The sequence below is a fragment of the Aristolochia californica genome, unplaced genomic scaffold, assembly GCF_029961685.1.
Source record: "Aristolochia californica isolate CCGP_79_NKW_82.1479 unplaced genomic scaffold, dmAriCali1.0.hap1 SCAF_15, whole genome shotgun sequence".
Lineage (NCBI taxonomy): Eukaryota > Viridiplantae > Streptophyta > Magnoliopsida > Piperales > Aristolochiaceae > Aristolochia > Aristolochia californica.
The window spans coordinates 19,384,240-19,411,118 of NW_027181826.1; the positions used below are offsets into that span (position 1 = coordinate 19,384,240).

The 26,879-nt window shown below is 36.8% G+C and overlaps 1 protein-coding gene and 1 pseudogene across 4 annotated transcripts in view; both read right to left on the minus strand.

The window, feature by feature from the left end:
• Nucleotides 1–36: 36 nt before the first annotated feature.
• On the minus strand, nucleotides 37–19,089 carry LOC137951698 (dolichyl-diphosphooligosaccharide--protein glycosyltransferase subunit STT3A-like; annotated as a pseudogene).
• Nucleotides 19,090–20,198: 1,109 nt separating this feature from the next.
• Nucleotides 20,199–26,879, minus strand: part of LOC137951418 (histone-lysine N-methyltransferase CLF) — a 34,312-nt gene continuing 27,631 nt past the window's right edge. For 3 of the 4 annotated variants that reach the window (XM_068798064.1, XM_068798063.1, XM_068798066.1), the window contains exons 10-17: nucleotides 25,552–25,708; nucleotides 25,241–25,461; nucleotides 24,688–24,819; nucleotides 23,050–23,140; nucleotides 21,311–21,358; nucleotides 21,114–21,242; nucleotides 20,960–21,037; nucleotides 20,199–20,686 (exon numbers count right to left, since the gene is read on the minus strand). In XM_068798064.1, the coding sequence (XP_068654165.1) occupies nucleotides 20,495–20,686; nucleotides 20,960–21,037; nucleotides 21,114–21,242; nucleotides 21,311–21,358; nucleotides 23,050–23,140; nucleotides 24,688–24,819; nucleotides 25,241–25,461; nucleotides 25,552–25,708 (1,048 nt within the window). In that variant the 3' untranslated portion in view covers nucleotides 20,199–20,494. The remainder of the gene's footprint in view (nucleotides 20,687–20,959; nucleotides 21,038–21,113; nucleotides 21,243–21,310; nucleotides 21,359–23,049; nucleotides 23,141–24,687; nucleotides 24,820–25,240; nucleotides 25,462–25,551; nucleotides 25,709–26,879) is intronic. The other variant, XM_068798065.1, reaches the window with a different exon arrangement.

Below are 26,879 nucleotides of genomic sequence, written 5' to 3' on the forward strand. Positions count from 1 at the left end.
CAAAAACACTCAAGATGCACTATAATCCATGTAACGCTTTGATCGAAACAAAGCAACAGTCGAATCAATATGATATGATCCGGTTAGGCTTTTTAAAATGCCTCTAGCCTGTTTTAAATTTTCTTTGACAAACTCCCTCCATAATATAATATTTTAACTAGAATGGACGATCTTACAAAAGCCACAACTAATGACACATTATAATGAAGCTATAAACTCGTTACTGTATTCACGTATCTAATAGGAAAACCCACTCTCAACATCTTGAAAAGGAAAAAAAGAAAGGCTTATCGTAGCAAAAACAGCCAACTGAATGCGATCTAGTGCCGTGGATTCCGTTTACTTTCACCCCTTCTCCCCCCGGCTGTGGAGCTTGATCTTGAAGTCTTCTAAAAAGAAAAACAGAGTTGAGAGTTAAACGAACAGTACATTATTCTTACAACTATCTGAGAGAACCGCCTAAAAGTACATTATTCTTACAATTATTGAAGTGAACTATAACCATACCGGTTTTGATTTCATTGTCTTTCCTCTGATTCTATTCTTTGGAGTTTTCAATTTGTATATACGGACCATCCAATGATGTGTTGAAAATACCTGTGACCATCATAAGCTTAAAAAAATAAATATATTAATGAAATAGAAGAATTTCAACATGGTATTATTATCAACTCATGCACCTCTGCATGAAGGCTTGAATGCAAAAAATGCAGAGAAATACTACCAAGAGGATACGAGTATGAACTTATGCTAGTATGCCTCTGATGACAAACAGTACCCGAGTGATTATCTCCATTGAACATGACTAAACAGTTTCTAACAAAGGCATATATAGGAAGGACTATGCCACGTTTCCAGAAAAGAAGACAGCAAATTTGGAGAATCAATTAACTACCGCCAATTTCTGTTATTAGAAAAACCACAAAAGTATCATTAGTCAAAATTATCTTCTGGACAATACCTCCTCAAAGTAAGTCAGTTTGAAGTATTTCTTCCCAATTTCTGTCCTCCTTACTCTGTCAAAACCCTTTCCATCTGTTTCCACAAATCTTAGGCAAGAGAAAAGAATGACAAATTATCAAGATTCCCTTTTACTATAAAAATAAAAATGCTGAAATCAGCTACCATGAGATACCTGTAATAAGAGAGTTTGTACATGAGACTGTTCAGCATAGTTGGGGTGGCCTCGGAATCAATTCGATATTGACCATCCCTCTAATAGTAATGGTAAAAATGAATAAAAAACATTAGCAACTGATTCCAATCAATATAATGTTCGAGTACAAGTATATAGTTTTGACTTGTGAGTTGTTGGCTGTAATCCATAAAACCAGGTTTACCATAGAAATACATTTGCTTTTGCCGGAAAATTTCATTTAATAATGGTTCATAGGAAATATTAGTGCAGTATAACCAACACAAATTAATTGACAAAATAAACGTAAAAATTCAAAATAAATAATAATAATAACAACCGCAACATCAACAACAACAACCTAGCCTTAGTTTTTTGTTTCTAGTCCTTGAACCCTTGCCGAACCTTCTCCCTCCTTAACCTAGCCTTAGTTTTTTTTTATGTAGATAACCTAGCCTTGATTGACAACTCCTTTAGTAAACACTAGCACTACACCTACGCTAGAACCTAGTGTGTCCACAATCAAATACTTGGAAGCCCACCCAATGTCCCTCTTCATTCCTTAGCTCAATCAAGACCATAAACCCTAATTCTCTCCTCTCGCAGCCAACTTTTCTCAACCATAAACCTAAGTAAAATGTAATCCATTCCCCACATGTAGGGGTGGCACCAAGCCAAACTGACTGGTAAATCGTTCGAGCTTGGCTCAGTTCAATTTTTATTTGAGCTCAGCTCGAGCTCAAACTTGAAATAAGGCTTGTTAAGTATAAAAAATCAAACTTGAGATTTTCCCAACTTGGCTTGTTAGCTTGTGAGCCGACTCATTAACATATTTTTTTTACGAAAATACCCTTTACTTAAATCGCTCTCGCCAATTTCCTCCTTAGTTGGTTGATAATTGCTCTTATTTACCTCAAACCTCAAACCTCAAAGATGAACGATTGTTCAACTCTTTTGAGTCCCTCAACATCTAATGTTATTGTTAGCCAATGGAATAAACATTATTGATGGAGGTATTTTCTCTTTCTTTTAGGTCTATTAAGCTGGTTATTATATATTAGTATGCTTCATTGCAAAGTCTTAGACTCCTCTATGATAACTTGTAGTTCAATGGTACTAAATTCATCACAATATTCTCTTTATTTATTTTTATAATAGTTTTATTTTTGTAGTTTTAAATGTAGGTTGGAGCTCGAGTTCAAACTCGGTTAAAATTTTTGGGCTTGAGCTCGACTCCAATTTTAGGCTCGAGGATGAGCTTGAGCTGGAGTTCGAAGTATTCAAATCAAGTCAAGTTTGAACATATGTAGGTTCAAACTTGGCTCAGCTCGATGCCACCCCATCCACATGCATTACATCCGTTAGGTCCCCAAACCCCTAAGCTAAGTCCTCATGCTTTTACATGAGACCGAGAACAGAATAGAGTAACTGGGACTTGAGTAGTTTACCTTAAGTCCGATCCTAATTGTAATGGGTATTATAAATAGAATGCTTGAGAGAGCCAACGTGAGCTTCTCTCCTCTTCGTCAGTTCTTGTTCTTCCTATTCTTCTAGCAGTGTCGTTCTCAAAATCTAACATAATATTAGAGTGGCTACGTTCCTAACATTGAGAAAGAAAAAGAAAAGAAGATAAAGAGGAAGGAGAACAAGAATCGGAAGAAGAAGAAGAAGAAGAAGAAAAAAAAAAAAAAAAAAAGCAGAAGTTAAGCTTTTATGATCTTTGTATTGTCACTTCCTATTTTTCGTTGTTTTAGATTTCCCATTAGTTGTTTTTATTTCTCCTTTCATTAATTATCTTTTTTTCTGTAGGTTGAGTTTTCATAACATCTACGTCTATTTGCCTGCTGAAATATTTTGCATACAACTCAAACCTAGGATAGATTACCTCTCTTGGGATATAATAATTCGAGTAGTCCAAATTGTTTTAGAAGTTTCACAACTCATAACCTGGTCATTACTTGATTGTCTTCTGTCTCCCACTCCTCAGTCATAGGTTTAGGAGAATCATCTCTAAGATACTTAGCCTTCATCATGGCTTTCAATACATACGGACAGATCTAAGACCAAATCAAGCAATTCTTCCCGTTTTAGTTTCACTTAGGTAACTTGAATAGAGTGAGATTCTTTACTCTCAAAACCTTCAAAAGGATTAGTTGGAGTAATAAGCTCTCAAAAATCAGCCATTCCCACCACCATTTAATAGGACAGAAACCAATTAACAAGAAAGAATGGTGCAAAACAGTGAAAAATCAACTCTCTTTTCCATAAACGCAACCTGTGCAAGTACTACATGGGTCACGCAACCACAAATTTGATCATGTATATACCACAATCCCTAGAAATCCATTCAGTAATCCAGCCACAACATGAACAAGTTTCAGACCTAAAAAACCAACTAATGCTTCAAAAACTTATACTATGCAGCCACAAGTCTGGTCTAGGCCAGAGAAACAGCACTAGGAATCCCTCTAGGGGCATAACAAAGCATACCTACCGCTCACCAGTAAGTCATTAACCAAGTAGTTCCCGCATAAAGAGAAAGGAAAGATCTGCCCTTTTAACTCTGCAGAATAGATCTATAGATCCTCTAAGTAGATGACCATGGCTTTTAAAAAGAGGCTGAAGAATGGTGAAAAGCCTCCCAAGCTTGAACTTTTTTACTCTGATACCATGTAGAATTGTATAAGAAGAAGAAGAAGAAGAAGAAGAAGAAGAAGAAGAAGATGAGAAGAGAAGAGAGAAAGCAAAGCAGCTGCATTAGGACAGCAGCAATCACTTAAATCAAACAAAAAATGGAACAACCAGCCCTTAGTACATATGTCAGCTATACACAGCAATATAGAGCTTAAAAACAAACTAGAAAAGGCCAGACTGATAGACAACTATCCTGTGACACTTCCTGACCAATAGCATGCATGGGTACAAAGGTAAAATGACCAAAAATACCCTTGATTCCCTGATAGTTTATCCATCACATGGGGAAGAGTTCTATTTCTAATTAAAAAATGAAATTGTGAAATTGAATCTCAAGAGAATGCACTATTCTGAGAATCATATATCTAGTGTGGATTTGCATGGCACTAGAAGCACTTATGATGATAAGATTCTTATTTCAAGGAAAATGCAATTCCAAGTAAAAAAGCAGAAATTAACAATCAACAACCAGAATAGCATTAGCTGATATGTAAAAATATCTCTTAGAATGGTCAGATATGCAAAAGTTGGTCTTACAAGGTAATCGGGTTCTCTGATATGAGGAAATACACCCCCACCAATACGAACCATCCAGAGAAACTTGTTGATATCATCACTGGGGTAGCCAACCAGTCCTGAACACCAATAACCACAGATTCATGCAATCAGACAATACTACCAATATCGAAATCACATGAATACTCTAAAAGTGAGAGGAAATCAACCTCCAAAAACTACTAGAACATATTTTACATCTAAAAGAGTTGAAAATTTCCCATGCCGCCTTCTCTGGAGAAGACATAGCTGTTCCAACAGTAGCAATATGTGTATTATTCCATGTATTATTATCCACAATAACAGTACGATTAGCCATAGCGGTTGTTTGATAACCATAATCCCACCAAGATGCAACCTGGAAAAATATCTTTCTTGAGTACCAAGATGAATAAAATTGGATCTCTATTAAAGATATTGCAGAATTTTACTTTGATATTAATAATGAGGAAGAAATTGTATTGTTTCAAGAAGGTAGCTCAGATATTTCAGTTTCTACTCTACTGCCAGCAAAAGCTACAAAAGTATGTAAGTCCTTAGGGTAAACCATATGGTAGATGGTACACTGTCAGTCAGTCATGAGACATGAAGCTAGTTTAAACACTGCCAAAAGGGCTGCTGCTCCAACATAGAAATTTTCGTTCCAGGCATTCACATTGCGGCCAGAACCCAAGCATATAAAAAAATGCAAGGGAGGCATGCTGAAATTGAGAGCAAAGCAACAAAAGGGGAAATTTCACCTTGTCGTCCACCTCAGTATTATGACGCAACCATGCATAAGCTTCTCGAAAATCATCAAAAACACGCAATCCATCATGTGATTGAGATGTCAGAACAATAGACGGTGCTGAATAAGCTTCTGCTGCCGCCCACACACAATGAATCTACAAAGAAGAATGATTTAATAGCACATATGGTAGTGAAAAGGGCCTAAAAAAGGAACTAAACAATTATTATGTCACATGAGCACAATCAAGTACTGTCTTCCAAGCAATCATATAAATTCAACCAAATAAAAAGACCATTCCTAGTCCATTTTATGACAGTTCTCTGTTCTACTAGAATCTTTCTGGCATTGTGCATTTCCATATGCTAAATAGCATTCAAATCAAAAGTACACTCCCAAAACACATACAAGGAGAAATCACATATCGACAAAATGCAGCCTGAAGGATGAATCCACATACTAGTATTTAATTCCAAACAAACACATAAAAGAATACAAACTGATCCTGCACAAACAAACAACAAGATAATGCAAACCCAAACATTGCACATGGTTGAGAAATCAGATAACGAAACTAACCCATTTCATTATTTGACAATTTAAAAATAAAAACAGCTTTCATTTGATATTTTCAATATAAAAGCTTCCTAGTAAATTTATTAAACAACTTAAGTATTCTTTCTTTAATCCACGTATAATAAAAACAGTTTTCATTTGATATTTTCAATATAAAAGTTTCCTACTAAATTTATAAAACAACTTAAGTATTCTTTCTTTAATCCACGTATAACTCAGTGCAGACTTTAATACAAAACTCAGTTCCAGGTCTTCTGGTGTTTCAAGTTTCACCTTAAAAGTAACGAAGGAGACTAGGTATATTTCATGAGAAACACCTACTATAATGCAAACCTTGTACCTCAGTTTTTCAAGTACTTACAAATCCATACCTAAAAATGAAATGTATCTGAAGGGGATTTGTGCAAAGTATGCCTTTTGAGCCATGTTGCATGTATTTTCAATTCACGTTGGATGTTAAGGTGGGCAACACAATGCCAGTACAGTTACATATCAAATTTTTAATATTTTTTAATCATCTGTTTTACCTGGTATGGCACAGATACCATATATATATCGGTGTATTGTATCTGATTTTAAGGCTCCCGATACAATATCTAAATCAATATAGACACGCTTATTTTGAGACTTCAAACAAGCTCAGAGGCAGAAAGAGCACCAGACTGGAAACACCTAAGGTTGGCAGGTTATATATGGATATAAGGATTTGCTCAGTTGCAGACAGCTTCCATATTCATATGTAGTATGAAGATAATAAGCTAGCAGATTCTTTGGTCCACTCAAGGTTGATGTTCACATAACTCAGCCCATCTTCCACAAGTTCAGATTTGCTAATACATATACTAGCCGTTTTACTAGTCCCCTCCAATCATATAGAGAGAATGAACTGGACCTATTTAAATGAGAAATGGATCCCCTTCATTCTCTCCATGTGATCGGAGGGGACCAGCCAAATGCTAGTACTTGTGTACTATCAGATCTGACGTCGTCTTCCACGGAGAGTTTAATCCATAATAAATAATCATAAAGTATAAAGGAAATAAGGAAACAGGTGAATCAGTGTCACTCAATCATAAGGTGGATGTGACTATCCAAGCCAATGAGACTTGTGCTAATGTAATATGTCAGAGAGAAAAAGAAGGTCCAGCGTACCACATAGAAGCTACCCATGATTATTAGCAACAGGATAGCAATGAAAGATGTCTCCAAAGGCAAAACCAAAAGCTTCTTCTTGGTCCTAGTAAGAGGAACCTTTTCAACTTTTTCCTTTTCTTTTTTCCTGCTTTTTTTGGAAGGCCGTTCCTTTGGATTATCCTCAGCCTTTACACTGGTTGACTTCTCAGCTTTTGCTATATCAATTTGAGGCCCAGTGTTCTCCCAAGTTGCATCCCCTGCCTTAAAAAAGCCAAGACCAATACATGAAATGTTAACCATGACACAGGATGACTTCTTCTTTTTTTTTTTTGAAATGAGGATGACCAGTAATAATAATTATTAACCTTTACAGTGACAGTTCATTCTCCATTATTTGGTAACCTAAAACCATTAGAAAAATCAAACTTCTACACTTAAACTTTTCCCCCAGGTTCCCCCCAGGAATTAGATGAATATCAGAAATGATTAGGAATAGCACAAAGGCTTACATCAAGAAGAGGACTACCCAGCAAAGTGGGTAGCTGAAACTTCACAGATCGAGTGAAAACATCAAAGGCTTCAGAAAGAGCAATTCCAGACAAAATGCATGCAGCTGGAGCCAATACAAGCATAAGGCGTACCTGGAATATAAGCAGGGATTATAATGAAAAAAAAAATCATTAAGAGAAACAATTGTAGCAGTGAAAAGAAAAAGAAATAAATCACTTAACGAGTGGCTCACCATAACTCCAGAAAAATAAACTGATGTGACAATGTACAGGACCACAAAGGAGCTTGCATCTGATAGAGGTAAAAAGCATGCCTGCACAATGATGTTTAATAATACTCCTTTTACTCCCCACAATGATGGAAAATTAAATAACAAAAGACAATTCAACAAAAACTGCACAACCATCACAAAAGCATCACAAAGATCAAATCAAGGAGCACAAACAAACAAACAAAGCTTCCACTTACTTATAACAGGACAAATACACAAATAAAACTTCCACTTACTTATAACAGGACATATATCTAAGTTATCATGCGCAGATAAGATTTACGTACCCTACAAATAAAAAACAAATCCAGTCAGATGGGCGATCAGCTATTCCAAGGAGATTCCAGCTTCCTGCACGAAAGTGCAATCCCCCATAGCAATGACATATTTGTTGGAACACTGATTGGTTATTGGATCAAATATGGCTGTAAGCCATATCTGCAGCCAACAGAATTTCAACTGTTCCAGTAGTCTTATTCTTACATGTGGAAGAGAGAGAGAGAGAGAGAGAGACTACTCACAAGGTTAGGGCATTTATGATTTTCCCCTTCTCTCATGATCACATTTTTTTGAACCATCTGAAGTTGAAGCCATATGCTTTCTATCATGGTTGTATTTGTGCCTCCTATAATGCTGACATGACTAGATAGTTTTATTAGGCATACATGATTCTTTTCTTATTATTTAGCTCCGTCTGTTTTTTTAAATGTTCCATCTATTTGTTACATTGTTTTCTGCACTCTTTATTTTTTACATTTGTTATGACAAAATGTGCTTACGCCTTTCCTTTATAAAACCAACATTTTCCCAATTCATCCTAGGTAACAACATCGAGTGTTTCATGGCCAAAAGACTGATACAAGTTACTAATGTGGATTAGCATTGGTGGAATCATCTGAGATCACTCCAGCAAAATCCTATGCACAGTATTGGATCAGTAAATTCCCCATCTTTCAGACCCAAACTAGTCGGTGTTTCACATTCATTAGGGAAATGCGTTGCTTATGTCGATCCAATTAGGAGTAGAATTGCTCCTTGGGACGCTCCTCAGGGAGGCTGGTTTAAATTAAATTTTAATGGCAGCTCCACTGTAATCTTGGTCCAGCAGGAGGTGGGCGAGTATTCTGTGAATCCTTGGGATAGGTTATTCGAGTATTTTTCCACCATTTGGAACCCATGATTCTACTAAAGCTGAGCACCGTGCTTTACTGAGCAGCTTGTAGATTTTAAGGCAATCTTTTTGAGTCTCTGTTGGTCATTGGAGGGGATTCTCAAGTAGTTGTGAGCAGGTACTCTTCCACAATAATTCCTCCTTGGCATGTTTGGAATCTCTATGGTGAAGGTTTAACTCTTTGTGATGGCCTTCAGCTTTCGTGATCTCACATAGTTCAGAGTCGGAATGGTTTGGCAGATTCTTTGGCCTAAATGGGTGCCACTTTGCCAGCATTTGTGCAAAGTGATGCTTACCCTTTTGACCCAGACTGATTTGCTATGATTGTACTTTGATTGTTACTTTTTATTTTTATTTTATATCCTTTAATTTTTTTTCCTTGTGTTTGTACGATGTCCAAGCTGACTTATTGCTGGCTTTCTTGTAATCTTATACTCTTTTTTTTTCTCTCTTTAATGCAATTCTTACTAAAACAAATCCTACAAACCAAAGATTCAACTCTACAATGACATTAGATGGGGATCAGGCAGCTGTCATAAGTTGTATGCCAAGAAAACCTCCAATACCTAGATGATTTGCATGTTGATGAAATTACAGACCTGTGTTGCCACCTTAATGTTCACTGACAGTAAAACCTCAGGGCTGCCTATAATATTTCAGATGGCTTTGCCAAAGAGAGAGTATCGTGTCAATCTTTAAATGTTGGGACTTCCCAATTGTTGAATTTGGCTTGTGGAAAATCCTCTCCCTTGTAGTTTGCATGATGATTCTTTTAAGCAATAAAAGTTCAAGAAAACAACATTTAAAAAAAAAAAAATCCACAAAAATAGCTAGATGATAAGTTGGATTTGGGATCCATGTGATGTGACAACTATTGCTGTCTTTTTTCTATGAATTCAATTATCACACATAATCATCCAGGTTTCCAGACTCCATAAAAAAACAATCTGCACATATGCATGAATAATCATAAGTGGTCTCACAATCATTAACACACACACCACCTACCAGCCCTCATTTAAACCGTCAAACAATGTCCACAGGAGAATTTTTAGCCTAACTTGGAGAGAATTTAAATTAAGAAAATTGGTAGAGGATGGAGGGAGAATTTAAATTTGAGAAAAAGGAATAAATATGCCTAACTTATTCATTAAAAAAAAGCCTAACTTACACAAATTTTGTATCCCCGTGCAAAAAAAATATATATATACATCTAACAGCAAAAAGAAAATAATTTATACATAACCAACACTTTCGAGAACCAAGTACTGACGAATTTATAGCCAGCTAAACATACAGCCCATGCCACCAGTTCAAAAATCATTTTTAACTGTCATAAACGCTAACATATTACATGTCACAGGATTCATCAAACATGTCTGTATCACTCCACAAATAATCATATATGCCATGCATAATTTCTGAAGCATTAAACTTGTCTACCCAGCAGCAGAAATCCCTAAACCAATACAGAAAATACTATTTTTTTGAAAGATAGAATCAGAAATACTTTTATAGCTAGGAGAATATTCGTTAAGTAGTGACATTTATGCTAAACATATAAAAACTTCTACAAATCAAAGGTTGATACTCACAATTATGCCAGCTGGGACCAAGAAAGCCAGCATATTGATGTCCATGAAATATGACGGCCACGTTGGTGGTTGATGCTCACTGACACTTGCAATTATAGGTATATACTTGCTCGCATAAGTTCTATCACAATTGCAAGAACAAGCAGAATGTTTAATTCCATCTAAACTTGGCAAGATATACAAATAAAAAATGTAGAGAAAGAACACAACATAAAAATCAAATCAAATAGACATAGTTTACTTACACTTACAATTAATATCCAAGAAGCTGTGTTTTAACTCATGAAGAGATTAAACCAGTTCTATGGACAATGATGGCATGACATATCTTTTCTATTGAATGGAATTCTAGAAATAGAAAAGGAAGAGAACAAGTCCAATGCCAACAAAGAAGGAATCTATCAATGCAAATATAATGAGAAACACAAGGAGATAACAAGGAAAGGTTGCTGCCCTTGACAAGTAATTGAAAGCTAGCATCTATAATAGAAGTGTTCTGAGCATGGTTAGCAATCCTGAAATATTAAGCCCATGTGGAAAGAAGGTTGCTTATGTCTTGAATTTCCATAGAATTTGAGCCTCTAGCCACCATTTGTCTTTGACGCAACTAATCACCAGAGCCAAGTTGCCATCAATGAGTAAGCCAGAATGTACCTTTGAAGAAACTCAGAAATGAGGATATATAAAATTATTACTGAGAAGGGTCAGGAATCCCTAACAGACCTAATTAGAGTCAATAATATTCTCTTGACCATCCCAAGTTGGTAGTATAGAGCCTAATGGAGCCTTAGATATCTACTCACTCTGGTATCACAGAGTGCAAAACAACATTCAGGTAGGAAACCAACAGGAAAATATTTAAATTCCTTCACATGAGAGACCAGCAATAACCTTCCAAGTTTTTGAGTTACACCATCAGTTATCTCTTTGAAGCTAACCAAAAATATAATATAGTTAATTACCTTTGTTGAAGAGCAGGTATGGGAGAATCTTACATGACTCTCACAGAAAGAAGTCTCACAGAGCAGTAATTAATATGGTAGAATCTTACAGGAGTTTCAGTGGAAAATGTCTCACAGAAGTGTTTCAAGTTAAAGGCATTTTTATTTCAATCTTCTATTTATGTTCAATTGTTTAATTACGTTAAGACTTATCTTTAAGTGTTAGACTTTGTAACTAGGACAAGGGATGGTTTAATGTAATTGGATTCTACTTGTTTCCTCCGTTATAAATAGAGGTTCATTGTAGTCAAATTACATCAAGTCAATGAATTATTTATCTTTTCCAAAAATTCAATATGGCACCAGATAGGGTTCTGTGAGTTAGTCAACCCACAAAGATAAAGTGATCCTTTTCTGATTTATCATCTCTAGTATTTTAGGTTCATATTCTACCTTTTTCATCCTTTCCCCTCCCAATACCTGATAGTTCCTTGGCATTCGCACCTCCAAACTGAAGTTTTCATATTGCAAATTACATATTGAAAGACAATTTTTTTAGTCTACTGTCCAACTACATAAGAATTTTGTCAATTGGTGTTTTCTACAAAGAAAAATCAATATTTAAAACAACGAAGGTCAGATAGCATGAGATGTTCAAGCAGCAACACAAAGCTTTAATAAAGTTTATCAATGAATTATTGCCTTGAAAGTTTTTTTATTTTATAAAATTGATAATATATTAAACAAGAGAAGAAATTAAAGTAAAAGGGAGCCTCCCGATATAACTAGAGAAGGGAGGGAGGTCCTATTGGCCAAACTGTCAACAAAAGAGTTGGCTAAACAGGGAACATGAGACCAAGTACAAGTAAGGTTGGCGGTGAAGTAAGAAACACAGTGATAAATATGCCAATGCCTCCAGGGGGGGTAGCAATTGTAGAGCACCAATGGATGACAACGCTGGAATCACCTTCAACGATGAGGGGGCCTTGAAGATGCTAACGGAAAATAGCCAGCCCACGGTATAAGGTGAGGAGCTCAAAGTAGTAGAATCTGACTCCCCCATTGGACCCGCATAAGAGAGCAAAATGGAACCAAAAGCATCCCGAATAACACCATCAAACCCAGTCAGCCCCAGGTTTCCCCGAGCACTTCTGTCAAAATTTAGCTTAGAAACCCCATGGGGAGAGGGGAGGGGGGGACAAGGAGACATAGGCTTGGGGGCAATGACTACCCGCCATTTGGGCGATGCATCGTCAATTAGATCTTATAGAGGTACCATTGAAGGTCTTGAAGTCTTTCTTCGAGTGGAGCCAAGAAGATGTGTGTCCGACAGTCATCTCAACAACTTCGTCAATGGAGCGAGACTTCAGGTTGAAACACCTGTTGTTCCTCTCCTGCCAAAGCATCCAAGGGACGTGGCCAAGACAGGCAGAGGCCAGCAAACAACCCAGCTTGGGCAGGGGTATATGCAAGAGAAACTAGCAGGTGCCGGATAAGTGCTCAGGCATACAATAGGTAAGGCCAATGCACTACAAAATGCAGGTCCAAAGACTCCAAGAGAAATAACTGTGTAAGAAGAGATGGGTTATGGTCTCATCGGCCTGGGAGAAAAGGGGGCAGAGACTGCAGGGGATTTTGCGTCAAAAGTCATTCAGATTCTATCTTTCCACATGGACCATGAAATAGTAGAGGCTAATCCAGGAAATACATCAAGAAAAGCAAAGGTATATGCTGAACTTAATGAGAAAGTGTGATGTGCAGCAGGTGTGCAAATTCTGACCCTCAACATGGTCAATCATCTCCTCAATAGAGGATAGATACCTTCTTATGTGGCACTCGATCAAAATTTCTCTTCTATGATGCCCTAAATGATGAATTAAAAACAATGTGGATCTTACTTAACACATGCCTAAATAGCATGTTAAAAATATTGTAACCTAACTTGGCAACATCAAAATGTCAACAATTAATCAAACAAGTTTTTTTAATATATTCAATAAATAATCTCAGGAGATAGTAAGTTCTACTACAGGTTAATCTCACGACACAAATTTACAGTAAGTTCAACCAGAGGTAAATCTCAGGAGACAAATTTACAGTCCGTTCTACAACAGATTAACCTCAGGAGACAAATTTATAGTAAGTCTACTATAGGTTCATCTCAGGAGACAAATTTATAGCAAGTTCTAATACAGGTTAATCTCAGGAGACAAATTTACAGTAAGTTCCACTACAGGCTTTCCTGTGATAATACTAGGTAGCCCGTTCAATATGCCCCAAACCTTCATCATAGGCCACACCAGAATCTTACTCTCTATGAGACTCGCATGCTCAGCATACCATGTAGTGGTTTTTGCATCCTTCTCCTAGTGTCTAAATCTCCCCATTCAATAAAGAAAGAAAATAAAAGAAAATAAACAGAGAATTTACAACATGAAAAGAAAACAGAAAAGGCACTTACGGATCAAGAAGACTCAAACTTCAGCCACTCCATCCCTTTGTTGGACTGGAAGCAACTAATGCTACAAGTATTGCTACCACTGCACAACAGACTGCCCTGAGAAGAAATTTATACGACGTATCAACAACAATTCATTCAAAGAATGAAACTGCATGATCTAGGAGCTTAAAAAGCAAGAAGAGCATTGTTACAGCCCTTCAAACTAATTTTACAAGATAACTTAGTAATCAACTCACTATTGAACTTTTTTGGTTTGCAGACACTTTGTTCAACTTTTGACAACCCCTATATTGACATAGTATCAATAGCACTTGATGCAAGTTTACTGAATTGTAAGTTCCAAAATTGCTATGCAGCTTGCGAATTTATTAGTAGGCAAAAGATCTGTTAGGCTTACATGCCAATTGAGAGAACAAGTGTCATAGCTACTTTGAACATTTTTGGAGTAAGAATTCCTCTTATGTAATGGACAAATGTCACCACATGAATAATGATGAAAACCTGCAAGCATAAAAAAACTAAGCTTAGCTAACGAATATTGTAGGAACATGCTGCTAGCAGATTAAGCATAAATAATGTGAGTGAAAAGATAACTAGTGAAAAGTGAGGTCTCAAACACCAAAAATTTAGTTGTCTTGTGAAGAAAGTCAGCAGACAGAAACCTACCAAAAAAGAAGCAAAATGTTCTGATGTCATCACTGCATTAAAGCCCACAACAGGCACCAAAGCAGCCAACAAGGTCTCCAGCACAACCTACATGAAAAAAGTAAAATGTTGTAGAAATCTCCAAGGTAAGCAAATGCTAGGTAGCTAGCCAACACATCAAAAGCTCCAAAGTTAATAACTCACGAAAAAGAAAGACCATTAAACATATCGCATACAAGGTTGGCCCAACTCGATGCCCATGCTGCAGGTTGGGTCCCGTAGGACCAAAATCCACCATGCTTTTGTGTCGATGTCCAAGGTGAACCACTCTATGATGGCTTTCACTCAAGATTAGGTAGCCTTTTACATATTGATGAAGGCTATTACTCCAGCACCAGGTAACCCTTTTCATAGGTAGTATCCTCTAGGATTCGAACACGGTGTCTGTTATGATAACAATTTTAGGTACCTAGCCTATGTGTCAAAAGCTCCAAAGTTGATGGAACAAGGAAAGCTAGAACATTAAACCTATCATATACTAGGCTGGCTTAACCCTGCACCCATCCCCAGGTTGGGCCCGAAGGCCATAACAACAAAGCTTCCAGAAAAGCCTACAATTAAAAGGATGTCTCATAGAAAAGCATGATACACATCTTAAAATTATTAATTCTACAAATTTTTAGGACCAATAACACAAACTTACTAGAGGAGCATACACAATATATAATCGAGATGAGTAATGACCAGTCACAATGCACAAAAGCACATGCATTGGAATCAGATTAATAATAAATGTATAGCCTCCCCATGAGCAAACCTACAGAAGTCCATCCAAAAGGTCTGAATGTTAGTGCTTCTTCTTTTCCATAGACAATAAAAAAAAAAAAAAGGAGAACAAGATAGCACAAAAGGCTTACCATATAAAAGTAGACAAGAGCATTCAAAGAAGCATAAAAGAGGGAGCCTGTGTTTAGAGTCTGCAGTTAAGACAATAAAAGCAAATGTATATACAAATTAAACAATTCAGCATACATGTGGAACATGAATGTCCAAATAAGTAACTGATATTGTTTTCATCCACAAACTGGGATTGTAGTTTACTAGTGGACCAAGCAAGCCAAAAATGAGAAGGACGTTCAGTAATGAAGACTGACCTTTATATATAGGTAAAATGTAAAGATCAAAGCAAAAATTGCCACAGCTTCATTGTCGTAGCTACCAGCGACAGATCGAGATATATAGGATGGAACCTGTAGAAAAAATAATGAGAAACAGGACCTAAAATTGGACCTGGTGCTACATAAGCATGGACATCTCTAGAGAGAAAATAAAAGAAACTACACCTAACCAAAAATAAATACACAGAAAACATGAAAGAATTGTAGCAAAAATTAAAGATAAAATTGAATCAGCACAAGGGGACAGTATACAATTGTAACACAATTTTTAGATAAAGATTATTAAATTAGATAGGGAATAAAAATCCAGTTAATGAGCCCAGTGGAAAGAAATGTTAAAGAGAAACCTGAATAAAATTCTCCACTTCCAAATCAATCCAAAGCATTTACCATTATAAATATTAAATGTGAACACTAGAAAATGAGAATATAACCTACCATTCCCAAAAGTGCTGCTGCAGTCAATCCTGCTCCGACTCCTTTGACTTCCTATAAAAAAAAGTTTTATATAAAGAAGATAACAACATCCAAAATAAGGGTCAGCTACCCCAAAAAAAATTTCAAGAAAAACAAAAATCAACAAAAGACATAAAATGATTGCCCCCTTTGCTCCCAAACCAAACAATCCAGAAAACTGCTCCCACTTACCCCGCTCCTGACCTGGCAGACCCCCTGGCCCAGAAATCAGTTCCGATTCCTACTCCCCTCTTTTCATCCCCAACTCCACAAATCTCAAACCCTCCCCCCCTGGAACAAAACCATGACACCATTTCAATCCCTCCAAACCTGATTCGCCATGGTTTTGACCACTTCCTCTGTGCTGCCTTGGTCTCCTCCAGCACGCCACCAGCTGAAAGTCAGCTCATATCAGAGGTTCTAATGCCACCTGTGCCTGGACTACAGCCCCTGGCATCATATCTCTGCCCGGACGAGTGGATAGTCACCTTCAGCTCAATTGATGACCACTTGATGGCAACTCGGCTTGTAGTCTCTACCCCCATTGCTTCAGTCCATGACTAGAGCCCCTCCTTGCATCACCGTGGCCTCGGTCAGTGGATTCAGATTACAGGCCTTCCACCTGAACTCTGGGAGAGCGGTGTATTCTGTCTCATTGCCAGCCGCTTTGGTACTTTGATCAGATTGGACAGTAGCATGGCTGAACGCTGGCGACTTGATTGAGTCAGGCTCTTCATCAGCCCCAGCCGCGTTCATTCTGGAACGACTTTCTTGTGTCTTGACGCTGATCAGTCCCACCTCTGGCTTGGTATCACATTTGAAGGACTAGTGGGAGATAGTTTATCTCACTGGCACCAGCAGCAACAACACTGTACTTGGTCATCAGGCACCCCCACCCTCCCTGCCACCGCCACACCCCCAGACAGCCTTCTACCCCCCTATGCCTTAGACTACCTACCTCACATTTCCCATCAGCACTTGACCCCCACGGAGGGAGACTCCAAGATTGTCATTGAATGGTGCTCCACCTCATCTTCCCCCCCCCCATGAGGTCATTGGCAGATTTTTCTTGATATTTTGGACATTGTATCCACCATTTCTAGTACTTGATCTCATGTACTTAGATCAGCCAATTCGGCTGCTAATTTGTGCACTAAATTACCCCCCCCCCCCCCCCCCCCTCTTCAATCTCTTGTTGTTAGGGGACGTCTCCCTTTATGTATCTTTTTTTTCTTCGAAATAAAATTATCAACATTTCAAAAAAAAAAAAAAAAAAAAAATTGACCTTAGTAAGAGGATATGTTGCCCAAGCAGCATTGGCTGAGAAAATTGGAGCAGTAAATACACATACAGTTTCCACTGAAAGAGGAATGTTCAGGGGATTTAGTAACCTGGAAGAAGTAAATAGGTTCATCAAAACACAAAGGAAGTATGGGCATGCATGACAAGCATAATCATGGATGGATATTGGCCTGAAACTCAAACATGTACTGTAGAACATGCAAACACACACTCATTTAGCCAAAGCACTTGTAGCTACAACAAATAAGCATGACCATGTGTCCCAAGCAACACAGAATGATAGTTATCAAGATGTAAATTATCTCCATCAATCTAAAATACCTACCACCATATTGAGCCTGCTGTCAATGTCAATCCAGGGTAAACAGTTCCACCAATGACACGACCAAGATGATACCTTGTGGCAAATGAATCACATTCTTTAGTGCATAATGTATAATTTAATATCATAAAAAATAGTTTCTTCTGATATCACAGAGACAAATTTGGTCAGTAATATTACCAAGTACAGTCATCGAACCAATTCCAGAAATCATATATTCCATTTTTTGAAAGAAACTGAAAAAAGAAGAAAGTCAACAGACTAATGGTAAACAAAGAAATAGCTCAGTGCCAGTAAAGATCTCGTAAATGCAGAGCTAGAATAACACCTCTTCTTAAATTTTCACTATATCATACCTTGATCAAAGAACAAACTCATGAATTGTTTGAGATCCTAAGATAAGTTTCAAATTCAAAGAATGAATAGCATTTTGTTTTTCTTGGGCAACTAGAAATAATCTTCATAAAACACACTTTGCAAAGCATGGTTTATTCCATACTGGGTTTTTGTAGCACCAGAAATCAACCGCGAGACTACATCTGTCATTAGTCAACAATGACCAGAAAAGAGTAAACAAGTTACTACAACTTTCTATCTGCAAACTAAGATGCACTATTCTATAACCCCGAAAACTACTTAGCTACATTGATATTGGTTCCTTCACTCAAGCCATAGTCAAACAATGAACGGTTTATGGCTAACACACAGTTTTTAAGTCGTTTAGTCAAACAATGAAAGGTTTATGGCTAACTCACGGTTTTTAAGTCGTCGAAGTCCTTCAACTGTATAAAGATAATCATCTATGCCGTTGACAGAATTAGCTCAAATTAAATGAAGAAACTTTTAGTTAGGAAAAGGAAAGGATCAAAAGATCACAGCCTGCATTGTGAACCGGCTTTGCACAACGTGCGGTTATGATTTTATGAAGTACTTTTTTTTGAGAGAGACAAATGATAAGTGCAACAACGAGGTAAATTTCAGACATCAACTTGTGCAGTCAACTTGAATGGACAGTTTTTCTTTCCAAAGCAAAACAAAGGACAGAAGAAAACAAACCTGAGTAACTCTGTAATTAAAATAAGGATCAAATTCGTGAATAACGCTCTCGTACTTTATGACCTGCGAGAAAATGGCAATATTTATCCGAATTCACAGCATTCAACCAAATGTAAAACAAAATGCCATCACAAAAAAGAAAAGACAAAATGCATAAATACGAAGTTTTCACACATGGACGACTAGTGACTTACAGAAAAGAGTCGGATCGAGAAGGCAAGGAGGCCGATCAGAAGGAGAAAGAAAAGTGCAAAAACATTACCCAAGCATTTCTGAGGGAGACTTTCTTGGTCTCCAGCTGGTCTGCCATTACGGTTAGAAGTGGAGCACTCAGACGAGGACGAGAAGCCAAAGCTAGAGTCTTTGTCTAGATCTTGGAGGCGACTCTCAGAAGACTTGTGTGACCGGTGCCCGTGGTGTTCCACTAGGAGAACGTCGAAGACGACGCCCTGAAGGCCAATTTCGGTCTGAGTCGACAGGATTCGCGACTCGACCAGGTCCTGGTCGAATCTCTGGTCGAATCGCGTTTTTGATTGTAAATTCTTGGGTGCCCGGCTATACCTATCGTATCGGCTGGATTTTGGCCTCAACACACCTGACACCCGAATCAGGTTTTTCTTTCTTGTTTGGCCCATAAAAAATGGAGAGATAAAGATGAAAGAAAAATATAATTATTCTTATTTGGATATATGTAAAAAATAAATAAATAAATAAATAAAAATAGTAATGTTTTAAAATTTTGATGATTATAATTTTCTTTAAAGTTTTTATTTATGTTTTTCTTCTCAAACTAGATTTTAAGATCTTAATATGCCATCACTCGTTACAATCGATACATTGGAACACATAAAATAGAGAAAAAAGAAAATGAGTTTATTTTCTCTTGTTTGAATGTCCATAAAAAAATGAGAGAGAAAATGAAAAAAAAAATATAATTCTTCTTGGATCCAGAAATGCTAATTTGCGAAATTCATTGGTAGAGTGTTTTCCTATATTAGCGAATTACCCATTTTCGCGAGGGAGTCAAGCCTCTACCAAGCAAATTTCTCACTTGGTTTGTAGAGGGCTAACACATGCAGCATTGTGAGAGGTACCTCCCCCTACAAATTTCGTATTTTGGTTTGGAATTGTGAAATTTGCTAGTAAAGTGCTTACACATACAGGTCAATGTAGAGGGCCTCCCCCAACCAATTGCCTATTTCGTTGGGAACTCTACCAAGGATAGTGATTCAACCCAAATAGTTGAGTGCTTAAAAGAGTTAAGATTCTCCTTTCGATTAATTTTCCATGTAGTAATGTTTGAAAGTGTGTTAATCAGGTGTGCACTTTGCACATGAATGAGCTAATTAATTTTTATCATGAGTTTTGGCACTCTGTGCAAGAACTGAACCACAAAGGAACCCGATAGAACAAGATGTTAATGGATTAAATGACAGCCGTAGTGGCCACAAAGGAAAGGTTCAATCCAGTCTAACCCAACAAGCAAGTCTTTTGCAAGGAAATGAAGAAATGAAACTGCAATTCCATGGATTGCCATGGGTTAAATGAAGTAAAACAATCCATGCAAGAATAAACCCACCCCCACCTTCATCTGCTCCTATGTATCTTTTGTCAGGCCCGGGGCAGGAAAGCAGTGTTCCAACGCCTAGGAATGGTACAAAATGGTGGCAGAAAAGAATGTTTGCTAACTGGGACTGAGACTACAAGGACCCATATCAGTTAATCATTCAAGGTTCTTTGCTGACCCGTGGAAGTAGGTACATGTTCATGCAAGTTTCTTTGCCCGACCTGTAGAAGTAGGTAGATCATCCTTCTTAACGCCAGGTGCTTCAGGCTTCTTTGCCCAAGCTGGTGCACGGTCTGGCTCATAGCGATAATCATAAAAGAGCTCCTCCCCAGAATTTATCTTTTCTTTTGCAAATATTCCAACTCTATGGTCACCAGCTACCATAATCACCTGACATCCATTAGGAGTGAAATTTATAACCGTTCCACATGAGTCAATGCCCAAAATGAAAGAAGATCTTGCAAGTTTATTATGGAATTTTCTATTTAGAGAAGAGAAGTGAACCAGAGACCTCAGAACAGTGCCAGTGGTTCAAAACCAAATTTTGAGGCAACAAAATAGGCTTGACCAAGTTGACAAACCGACTGACTGAAATAGTTGCTTCTTTTCCATTTTATTGGCACATGGTAACTAGAGAGAGAGAGAGAGAGAGAGAGAGAGAACCTTGGCATAACAGTTAGGATCAGGTGAATGATTAGCAAACTTCAGCTTGTCACCCTTCCTATAAGCATCAAGGACAAACTGCATGCACATCACTGTCAGAATAATTCTACCATTCTATCAGTTGCACAGACCGCACTAAAGATATAAAAAGTACCTGATCATTTAGATTAAAAAGAAATGATGAATTCTCCCGATCATAAATCTTTCCGCGCTTGTCAGCTTCTCTGTGTGAGATTAATTCACCAGTATATTCTCCCAGGTATTCATGTTTGTTAACACTATTCTGGAGATTCATTGACAATTGCTTAGCAAGTGAAAATAAAGCACAAGTTACCAGTATTAGTAAACTACCTTTAAGAAAGCTCCCCAGCCAGAAACATCTGATTTTCCTAATAAGACCTGCACAGTGTAAATATATAATTAACCCTTGTTGACGTATAAATAATTTTCCTTTTCATTTTATCTCCAAGAGTTACCTCCAAAACGTGGCAAGACTGTTACCCAAGACCTTGAATTAAGAAAAGCCCCCACAATTGACTTAACAGTGTCATTGAGATGGATACATGATGCAGCACTTTCTAATGTAAAAGATGTAGCTGAAGAATATCTAAAGACGAGATCACCCAAAATCTCTCAAGTTTATGAAAGAAGAAGAAAAAGAAAACTCAATTTAAAGATGCTTGAACTTCTTATTTTAGACACAGTTTCAAGAAAATAAAATCCTACATCAGAAAAGCTCTCTAGATTGTCTGTTTGAAGCTTTGATGAAATTAGAAGTTCTATTAGAAAGTAACTTGTTGTTTATATTTTAAGGGAATTATCAATCCGTAATTTGCCATTTTGGCTAAAAGTTTCAATTAGAAAATCTTCTTTTAAAAGTAGTATCCTGTTAAAGGTGGGTCATTGTTTCTAAAATAGAGCAGCCTAAAGACGACAAATCTATATATTAGTACTTTCCTGCTTTGGATTTCCTTTCCAGCAAGTAGATGTAGATTTAGAAAGTTATAATTTGACTTTATTTCTTATTGTGAACAGCATAGGAGTTTACTATTTTGTTGGTTGTATGCCCATAAAAGGACCTCATGTGTATCACAGAAATTACTCTTTTGCTATTGAATGAAGTTCAGGTTTTTGTTCTCTCATGGACAAACTTATCAATAGCATTTTTTTCGTTATTTGCTATTTTTTGAATAGCTGTATAAACCCTACTTTTGTCCTTTAAGTTTTACCGAGTTAAAACATGAATCATATTTGTACTTTTCTCATTTGTTAAAATCAAGGTTACCATACTCTCGAGAAAGCATTCAACTTAGTTATTCCTTAATCTAAACTATCATGCTGCATCAATAAAGTTATACTTTTTTCTTGATGTCATTTTAAGAAGGATCTACAAATTCATCAAATCAAAGGGACTGGACTGCACTCCTAAGTATCAATCTAACCCCATAAACTGCAAGAATATTTAGTTATAAAGCTTTCAAAACATGCTATGCTGCAGGGTAAATACATCTCTCCGTTTCATTACAACCTGACTGGGATTTTGAATGTCCAATACAGTAGCTATTATGAGTTGGTGTTAAATAATAAAAATAATTTTAATCTGTAACTTATCTTACTTGGTGCAATAACCTTTGGCACCATAATTTCCAGGGAGTATCAAAATTAGATGGGAGATTTTTAATATTATTTTCAGAAAGGACTGACATGGCTATAACTAACTTTTTCAAGCCGACTATCTCCCGGATTTCGGTGATTTTACGGGAAAATATAAGCCAGATAAACATACATCAGTTTTTCTCGAAAAAGTATTCTTGTAAGTTTTATATGTGATTAAGCATCATCTTGAAATGTAATCAAACCATTAATCTCCAACCACTGCTCCACATGTTTTCATAGGATATAAAGCTTTAAAACTACTTGCCAAATGATGAAGAGAGGCTACTTCTCAAGGTGTATCTCTTAAGTTTACTAAAGAACATCAAACTCTCTCCAGTCACACTAGTACTTTTTCGACAATATCTCAGTATAAGGTATAAATTGAACAAGTACAAACAAGATAAACTGAAACAGACGTCAGAAAAGAAATTTACCCTCTGTTGTTGTTTAAGAAGAAGCTTCATGTTTCTGCATTCATAGTTATCACCTCTTTGAGAAGGTCCACCTAGAGAACCATCACCACACCTACATGATGAACAAAGTTTTGTATTAAAAGACAAGACCCACTTTCAACGTCTAGTTGGTATAGTAATGGACAGAAATATCATTGGTCATTTGTACTTAGGGATAGTTTGGTAATATGCCATCTCTCATATCTAGGGCACTCATGCTTCTTCTCATATTGTTAGTTTACAGTTTATGTTCTTAGAAATAAGATAAATCTGATTTAATAAACAGACGAGCATTCTGTAGTAGAATTTTTACTTAAGTAAGTCAGATGTGAGAGAGGGGGATTGAGCATTACCCACAACTCTCTTTTAATCTGAGAAAACTCTTCTTCCGTTCCCTCAATCTTCTCAATTCCTCTCTACTTCAAACCATAATCTAAAATTCTTTTTTTTTTAAATGACATAATCTTAAATTCTACATGAGCACAATTGCCATTATACACATCAGGAAAATCTTATAGAGGAGGACTTCCTGTAGATTTGTTCTTTTTGCTCCTTACCAACTTAATCAACATTCATTTAAAAAACGAGGCCTTTTCAATATTTAAAATAAAGCGTGAAAGTTTGAATTATTATGGCAGCATTAATAGATGAAAAAAACGCAGGTCCATTATGTTTTTATTGTTTTCTAAATACAAAAGAAATAAAGAGGGACAGACTAAAAAATAAAATAAAATATATCAAAAAGAACAAAGAAAGAAAAAAATCTAAAACACGTTGATTTTCTTTTGTGTTATTTTTGTCTATAGCCCTTTTGGATCTCTCTGCAGGGAAGTGTCATTTTTCAAAAACAAAGTTCAAAAAATTCTATGAAGTTTTTTTTATCTTTTTATCTTTTTATGTTTCATTTTGGAGTCAAATGACAAAAAGAAACAGAAGAAAACACAATACTAAAGGGATGGGCATGGGATTGGTTTCTCAACCCCTCCATGAAGTAGACTGGGAATGTTTTCCCAACCTAGTGTGGGACAGGGTAATTTTCACTACCATATAGTGAAGGCAGCAGAGATGTATGTGGGCAAGATCGTGTTTTTAAAACACACTCCTCCCCCCCAACCACGTAGCTGCAATCCCAACATACTCCTTAAAAATGTGCTAGACAGAAAAGTCTATGATCTTGATTTCCATTTCTGCAAGTTAACTTACTGGAGATCAGATAACCGCCTATAAAACATTTTTATAATACCTCAAGATTCTGCTAAGGGTAGCACATCTGATATAGGACCCACCCAAAAGGCCCGGCCATTGACAGCAGTCACACAATCCATATTCAAGAAAGACAAAATACCTATTTGTTAAGGTATAATGTCTATTTTGTAATAAAATCACTCTTGCTTTTCAAAAAAAAAGGTATAACATCTATTTGTATGCCACTAGAAAAAAAATCTAATTATACATCCTGGCAAATTTTGTTGAAGAAAATTGATGCTAAGAGCATGAGTGTAATTTTCTTGATTTTTCAGAACGATTATGTGTAAATACCTATTTCATTGATTGTCAATATGCCACTGCACTTGAATGATCATAAGCAAAACATAAATGAATTGGCAATCAGAACCTTACCCAACCCAGCAGTTTCTACACACATCTGGATCACATTCTCTATCAGCAGCAAAGCAGGGGCACTGACGACTTCGACATTGACTCTTAGCACAATGACAGCCTCTGAAACGATTCTTACAACTCTTTGGGCACCTGTTTGGAAGAAACTAAAAAGATTACTAGTTGTCTTATTGAGAACTAACATGCAAGAAGAAAATACACAAATTAGCATGAAAAATTAAAGAATAAATGATTAAAATAGACAATAAAAGACATTAATTAGACGAGTTATAGAAAAACTGTATCACAAAGAACCATCAGATAAAGAGCTTTGGACAAGAAACTCCTTCAATGACCAGAGCACCAGCCTAGGCATTTGCCCATGAGAAATGTGCAATCAAAAAACAACCAATGGATAACACCACCATTTTCTCATCGAAGGATTTTGTCACATCTAGGGCCGGCATGACATTCTCTCCCATCATATGCATTTTTTTTTTGTTCAGCCCTACATGTGCATTAGTAGCATGATGAGCTCTATGACACTGCTAAGGAACAAAGTTAAAAGGCTTACCCACAGTATTTCTCGCAGCAAGTGCCATTTAAGAGACAAGTGCACTGCTTCCCACAAGCAGACTGACAGCCACAAGGTGTATACTGCCGACATGGTTGATCCTTCCTCTCAGTAATTCGTTTCCTAATGGAATGATAGCCAGCAGATTTCCAAGTGTACTTCAACCTACGCACTCTTCCCCTCCTACGTACAAACCTTGATCTTGTGCGTAATTCAGTACCCTGAAATTTATTCCCCAAAGGAGAGTCATTTCTTGACTACCAAGTTAGCTAAATCAGGTAACAAAGTAAGATGTTCAGAAAACTACCAACCATGGTATGAGTACACTCAACCTGAGAACTGCCATCAATATGGGAATTTGCACCATCACCAGTTTGACATGATAATGTACTTTCACTGTAACGCATATATTGTGAAACCTCCAGGCATGTTTTCATACCATTCAATAGGTTTCTAGCAATTAAACAGCTGCTCAGACAGCAAAGTTAGGTTAAGAATTAAAATGCTCCAACTGATATTCAACTACTGGAATTTAAGAGCCGAAACTGTATTTCAATGGGAATTCCAATCTAATTCAGATTTTTTGAGATACTCTGTTGAGAATTTCGTTAGAGATGTCATTAATAAAACATAGGAAAAAATTTAGAAATTGATGCAAATCAAACTTAAAAAGCTGACTAAATGCAAGAAAAAGATAAGCACTAATGCATCTCATAGAATAAATGATTGGCAAAACAATAAAAACATGCAGCAGAAAAGGGAAAAAAAACTTCATATACAATCTAAAAGGTGCAATGCAATTTAAAAGTCATTTTATTTAGTATTAAAATTTCTTAATATTGACATAAACATATGAAATTGATGCTAACCTGAAATACTATGGGTTTTCTCCTTCTCAAGTGTCAAAACTATGTTAGAAACTCAAATTTTCAGATCAGACAATTTTGGTCACAGAATGCCCTGTTCTTAAAGTTCAACATGTTCATTAAGAGCTTCAAAAAGTTAACAACAAACTGTTCGACTGCTTTACATGTACACAGTGGTTGGAATTTGACATAAGAAACTAGTTTTACGAGTAAATATGAATACTGTATCTAAGCAATTGAGATCAAATTCGGAATTTCAAAATCTGTCCTCAGTTAGGTTCCCCTTAAAACTTACCAACTCCTTTACATAGTTGCTTGAAGTACAAAGCAACCCATGATGAAATCTATTTAGTATGATAATGAATCCTGGATACATGCTAACTATTTTATATAATTTCTAGTTAAACAATACTTTCGACAAACTAATCATGTGGCCCTATCTGTATGATAGAAGACTTGCTTAAGAAGAAAAACATGATACCACAATATAAAAAGATGCATTCTGTATTTAACTTTTGTTTACTTATTCAATGTGATGGCTAGCAGGAGAGTGAGTGAGAGAGCGAAGGCAGGAGGGACAAGCGAGAGGGAGAGAGAGACGTAGCGAACAACAGCGATTGGGAAACAAAAGGAAGGAACGAAAGAATGGGCACCAGCCACGACTAAGTGCTCCTTCGGGCAATGGGTCTCCATCTGTGGCCTGCTTGGAGCCATCAGACAATGGAAAACATTGTCAACATCTCAAGAAAAATGGAAAAACTGGAAAATATCAC